Here is a 6,826-nt window from a genome sequence, read left to right as displayed (position 1 = left end):
GTTTGGAGTGGCCCATAAAGTCTGGCAGATTTAAGAAATCGCAAGGAAATAAAAGCAAAAGAAACACAATGAAATGCAGTTGATAGAGTGGGTTTGGAGTTATTTTTTCTGTTTTATTTTTTGTATCTGGCTTCAGCAGGATCGGAAGCCCGCGTCCTAAATGATTTAAATTGTGCAGATGGGGTGTAAAAACACCTTCATTAAAAAAAAAAAGACAGCATCGTTGAACTTTGTGTGTGTGTGTGTGTGAGAGAGAGAGAGAGAGAGAGAGAGAGAGAGAGAGAGAGAGAGAGAGAGAGTGAGTGTATTTCCAGATTATGATGTCCACACCCAGTCACTGAAGGACAGCTCTTTACTCTCATATTAGTAATAAAGTCTTCCAAATGACTATGAGGTGATATGATTTTGTTTTCAGTGATGTCGGGGTGGCATGTGGGTGTTCTTAGGGTATAGGCCATCGTGAGGCAACCCATTAAAGGTCTCTCATTTCTCCAAAACAGGTTAGAAAAACTGGCTGTTGTTGTTGTCAATTTAAAATCACACAAGCGTGTGTCCGTTGGTCGAGTGCCAAGGTGTACGAAGACATGGAACTGGAAACAGCTAAAGAGAAGGGGCAAGCAGACCTACTTAAAAGTGAGCTCAGTCAAACACCCGGCAATTATTCAACTATCATCAATTTCATCAACACGATGCACCTTTTCAGATCATATAGATTCTCGGTTTGTTGCACAATTTCCTTTATTGGGTTGTAAGAAGTTCATTGTCGCCCCCTCCCCAAAAAGAGAGGAAAGAAATCAAGAGCCGTAAACGAGATAACATTCAGTAGTAGAGTCTCTAGGGGCTAATTTATTGCTCAGATTTCAAGAAATCCAGCTACAACACTCAGGCGATGAACTAGCTGAGTTGAATACGTGCCTTCTGACCTGATGACCGTGTCCGTTTGGCATTGGGAAAGCTGTGCAGACGTGTAGAAACCACTTCATCCCATCTTTGTATCGTGGAGATTTCAACTTCACATCCTGGGATAACCTCGGGGAAAGAATATTCATGGTCGGAGTGAAAATTTGTAACAAAAGTTGATGGCGTCGAGGGAAGATTCCTGGTGTTAGGCCTCCTCTTCTTCCTCCTCGTAGAAGTTGATCCCGTCTTCCACCGTGGCCTCCTCGTACTGCTGATACTCGGACACCAGGTCGCTCATGTTGGACTCGGCCTCCGTGAACTCCATCTCGTCCATACCCTCGCCTGCAGATTTTACGGAGAGTTTTAGTAAGAGTTTTACGACACTTGCAACACAGTAAGGTCAGAATATAAGTGCCGAAGATTAGCGGTGTTACAAGAAAGTAACATATACAAAACAGAACGAGGGGAGATGAAGACGATAGATGTTTGATAGGAAAAAAGGAGCAAACCACACCAGACCATCCGCCAACTACCCACTTTCACCGAGAAAATGTATAGCATGGAACGGGCGGATAAGGTAGCCGGCCAGTCTGAGATTGGTGGCACCGTGCAATTAGATCCATCAACAGTAATGGAAGCATTGACAGCATGGTTCAACGACCACAGAGAGGATGAAGACACCGCTTCACACACAATGGATAGACTAAGGGAAGCTGGTGTCCCTAGAGGGTCGGGGAGAGACAGCAACCTGCGTGGAAAAGCCAGAAGAATATCCAACCAGCAGTAACTGGCCCGATCAGCAGGTAGACCCTTTCATGGATCCTGGGGAGGAGGGAGGAGCAGCTATGGCATTGTGCCGCCTGCAGTGATGCATATTCTCCAACCAGGTAAGTAACCAAGTAGGTAACCAAATAAGTAAGTAAGTACCGAGAAAATGTTCATTCACTTACAGACCAGCACGCATTAAGTGGGAGTCACAGGCACACTAAACTTTTGTTTAGTTTTATCATGGGTTTATGGTACTTGCAAAACATTTTAGGTAATATACGGTCGTTTTTAAGGACAAGCGGGTACCTTAATTTCGGGGGTTTCCAGAAATCTTTACCTACACCAAAGAGAGGGCATTGGCCTACCTATAGAAGTTTGGTTTCAATAGTGAGTATATTTATTTGATTATAGAGAAAACTCTCCCTTTTTTTTGGTTTGTTTTAGTAGATGTTTTACGCGCCCACAGCAACTGCATAAGGTCATATGTCTTTTAAAGAAACTGAACAAGGGGAAAAAACTTTACCCTCCTTTTCCTCCAAACAATTTTTCGGGATAGCCCCCTTGTGCTTAAAAGTGACCATTATGATCCAAAGATTACAGGTGCTACTAGAGAGTGACATACCCATACAAAGAAAAGAAGGAGGATATAAAAGGATGATAAATGATTTGTTTGTTTTAGTAAAAGTTTTACGGCACTTGCAACAAAATAAGGTGATATAAGTGCTGAAGATTAGAGGTGTTACAAGAGTGACTAACACAAAAAAGAAGGAGGGGAGATAAAGACCATAGATGTTTGATAGGAGAGAGGGAGCAAACCACGCCAGAGCACCCGCCAACCACCCACGAGGGATAAGTTTGACTTTGTGTGTGAGTAAAGGCAAACACACCGATGGTAGTGAGACATACGGACAGAAGTAACATGGAGCAACCCAGAGACAGTTTAGTTGTAGTAAGTGTTTTACGGCACTTGTAACACAATAAGGTCAAATAAGTGCCGAAAATTAGATCTGTTACAATAGAGTAACAAACACACACAAAAGAATGAGGAGAGATAAGGACGATAGATGTTTGATAGAAAAGAAGGAGCAGACTACACCAGCGCACCCACCAACCACCCAGTGAGACAGATTAACAGAAGCAACACAAGGAAACCAAGAGACCGGACGTACGAGTGAGACAGACATACAGACGGCAGAAGCTACACAGAGAACCAAGAGACCGGACGTACGAGTGAGATAGATAGACAGACGACAGAAGCTACACAGGGAACCAAGAGACAGGACGAACCTGTGGCGCCTTCCACAAAGTCATGAACACAGTTACAACCATGAGTAAAGAAAACTTAAGGTAATTTGAGATGAGCTCAAACGTTGAGCTAAGTCTGAGTCAAGCGCACCACATCGCCGTGATAACTGTCCATTGGAGATGGGAAAGAGCGCAACAGACCGAAACAATGGAGGGAAATAAAGAAAAATGTTCCACCAGTTTGTTTGTTTTTGGTTGTTGTTTGTTTTGGGTTTGTTTGTTTTGTTTGTTTTGTTTGTTTTATTTTGTTTGTTTGCTTTTTGTTTTTGTTTTTGTTTTGTTGTTGTTTGTTTTTGTTGTTGGGGGGGGGGGGGGATTCTAAGTGTTTTACGGCGCTCGCAACTGCATAAGGTCATATAAACGCGCGGGACACACCTAGGAATTTTCGGTTGGTAGGAAATTTTGAAATTTGCCCGAGTGGCGGCCGACGCCTACCCTTATCGATTTTGGACCACCAAGGGATCTTTAACGTGCGCAACTTGCACACGGGCCCACCGAGATCAGGAGTGTGGCTGAAAGACAGCAGTAAGAAGGAGCCAAGGGGAAGCAGTGGAAATGCTACAGAAAGAGTCAGGAGCCCAGAGGAGGGGGCAAAGGAGGTGAGGGGTGGGGGTAGAAAGGGGAGACGAAAGCAGACGCCAGAACATTGCTAGAGAGTAGGAAAGGAGATGAAAGGAAACAATTTTAGAGAAGAAATGTTTCCGTCGCTACCCGGATTCGAACCCGGGACCTTTGAATGAGAGGCGAACACCTAAACCTCTAGGCCATGAGAGCCCCTTCCACCAGTTTACATCATTACGTTTACATGAGAAAAAAAATAAGCACATCGACACAATAAATGTCACTTCGTGTAGGGTATAAACAAGACGGACAGAAACAATCAAGGGAACGAGCAGCAGTTTGGACCAACCAGTGGTGTCCTCCACCCATGTGGAGTTATATAGTCTTCAAAAAAAGAAACGCATAACCAAGTGCCTGTGTTTTCGTGATAATAAAATATGTAAAGATGAGGTTTTGTGCAAGCTAGTTTTTTTCACACATATGTGTGACTTGTTGTCTAGAACTTTTCACTACAAATTTCAGTGTTTACTTTCAGGGAGGCGCAGCCTGAGCTGTTGAATTGAGTGATAATTCAGTGTTAAAAAACTAACAAACTGAGTAGTCGCACAAAATTTGCCCTGTGAGTTCATTCACTGGGTGGCTATATTATAATGGATTGATTTCATCACCTGTCAGTTCAGCGATATACCATGCCATGACTAACGATAGAAGAACAAAACCAGGCTATTATTGGACGTTTGCAAGCCGGAGACAGACAAACTGATGTTGCCACACATTAAAACGTATCACAATGTACCATCAGCAGACTTTTTGCAAGGTTTCAACAGTCGAACTCCACTGCCGATCAACCGAGAAGGGGACGGCCAAGGGCAACAATTCGAGCCCAGGAACGGTTTATTCAGCTTCAGCACCAGCGGTATCGTTTTGTGCCTGCCTCTTCAACGGCCCAAACGCTTCGGAATATCATCTGAATTTCCGACCAGACAGTACTCAACCGACTCCGAGAAAAAAGGCTCTGCACATACCGATATGTTTTAAGGACATTGTTGACGGACTGGCATCACCAACTACGACGACAATGGGCCTCTCAGTACCTCAACTGGAGGCTACAGAAGTGGCCGCACGTATGGTTCAGTGATGAATCAAATTTTCTCATATCTCGACGTGACAGACGACGTTGAGTTTACCGACGTCGAAATGAGAGGTTCGCTGCTGGATGCATCTCCCAGGTCTTATCACATTGTGATGGCAGTGTGATGGTGTGGGGAGCAATCAGCCATACTGGCAGGAGCAACCTGGTGAGAGTACAAGGTAATCTGGCAGCCCAGGTCTACATCAACAACGTTCTCCTACCACAAGCCCTTCTATTCCGTCAACAACCAGGGGCAATCTTCCTGCAGGACAATGCCAGACCGCATACTGCAAGAGTAACGAGAGACTTTCTGGCTAGGAACAATGTCCAGACACTCCCATTACCTTCAAATTCGCGGGATACGAAAGCTATAGAACACATTTGCGATGCTTTGGACAGACGTCTCCAGAACAGAGTTGACGCCCCTGTCACTCTTGATGAGCTGTTTGCCACCTTGGATGAAGATTGGAGGGCAATACTACTTCCCAACATTCGTCGTCTCATCGCCTCGATGCCTAGAAGATGTCAAGCGGTACTCCAGTTAGCAGGAAGCCACACCCGGTACTGAATGGATGCCTTTGGATGGACGGATTAGAGCATCCAACGGATTGTTCAAAATCAATTCAACTTTGCTGATAATCAATAAACAGCAATAAATAAATTTTCAAAATGTATTTTCTTCCCTTTCATTTATATCAAAAGTTATTCAGTGGTATATATATATATATACGATTATACACGATGGCCAATTTGGAAAAATAAATGAAATGGTATGAGTTTAACGCCCCTATCAACTTTATTAGGTTATTTAAGAGGCGGACCTCCTAATTTAACGTCCGTCTCCGATAGGACCGAACCAAGTGGGAAGTTCGTGTAAAGTGCCTTTCCCAAGGACACAACGTTGGACCGAGCTGAGGCTTGAACCCCCGAACCCGCAATCTCACGATTACGAGTCCGGTAGCCAAGAAAACTGTTCGAGTTACAGAAAACTGTCATAGTTTAACCTTATATTCAGTTGCAGTTCGATGGAGTCTGTACAATAAAGGCAATAATAATTACATTTATATTAGATACACGCACGCGTGCATGTGCACAGACACACAAATATCTTGACTAATGTTATAACAGGGGCCACTTTGTCGTCAGCGTAGCTTCTATATTTTGTCACTGGCCATTTTTTGCACTGAAAGTTTGTGACAGGTCTGAAGAACACCTGCTGTATTTCACAGCTAGCCACGCTACATCCCCTATGAAAACAACGGGAAATCAGAAATTCAGAAATGGATCGTCAGTCATGTAAGTCCTGTTTTTGCTTACCATAGTGTTCATAGAGGGGTATTGAAAATAAGACTTAGTTTTAGTAAAAGTATTACGGCACTTGCAACACAATAAGGTCATATAAGTGCCGAAGATTAGGTGTTGCAAGAGAGTAACAACACAAAAAAGGAGAGGAGATAAAGACGATAGATATTTGATAGGAAAGAAGGAGCAAACCACACCAGAGCACCCACCAACCATCCACAAAAAGACAATTCTTTAGAATAATCCAGATAAAGATTGCAAAGACATTAAAAGTAAGGGAATATCGACTGAGTTTTCAAAATAGTTTAAGAGCGAGTTTTACTGCACATGCAACACAGTTAGGTCATATAAGTGCCGAAGGTTAGGGTGTTACAAGAGAGTAATATACAAAGAAATAAGGGAGGCGATATAGGAACGATTTTTAAAAAGTTTTAGTAGAGGTTTTACGGCACTCGCAACTGCATAAGGTCATAATAAAATGAGTGGCAGAAGATTAGAGGTGTTACAATAGAGTAACAAACATAAAAAAGAAGAAGGGGAGATAAGGATGGTAGATGTTTGATAGGAAAGAAGGAGCAAACCACACCAGAGCACCCGCCAACCACCCACTAAGAACGATTGATGTTTGGTAAGAAAGATGGAGAAACCACACCAAAGAACCCGCCAACCACCCGCTTTCAAAATCTTCTGTAACATACACACACGCACGTACACACACACACACACACACACACACACACACACACACACACACACACACGCATGCACGCACGCAAGCACACACATACACACACACACACGCACACACACACATATACTCACACACACACTCATACTCTCTCACACACATACCCACAC

At 43.5% G+C, this 6,826-nt stretch overlaps 1 protein-coding gene across 1 annotated transcript in view; it reads right to left on the bottom strand.

Moving 5' to 3' along the window:
• Positions 1 to 713: 713 nt before the first annotated feature.
• The window catches only part of LOC101845001 (tubulin beta chain), a gene marked incomplete in the record, with an annotated part of 37,127 nt that continues 31,014 nt past the window's right edge, over positions 714 to 6,826 (bottom strand). Inside the window, 1 exon segment of the mRNA XM_013083207.2 lies at positions 714 to 1,242. Coding sequence (XP_012938661.1) covers positions 1,106 to 1,242 — 137 coding nt within the window.

This window comes from Aplysia californica, unplaced genomic scaffold (genome assembly GCF_000002075.1).
Source record: "Aplysia californica isolate F4 #8 unplaced genomic scaffold, AplCal3.0 scaffold00217, whole genome shotgun sequence".
NCBI lineage: Eukaryota > Metazoa > Mollusca > Gastropoda > Aplysiida > Aplysiidae > Aplysia > Aplysia californica.
The sequence above is the reverse complement of the archived record's forward strand: the minus strand, read 5'-3'. Positions and strand labels throughout refer to the sequence as shown.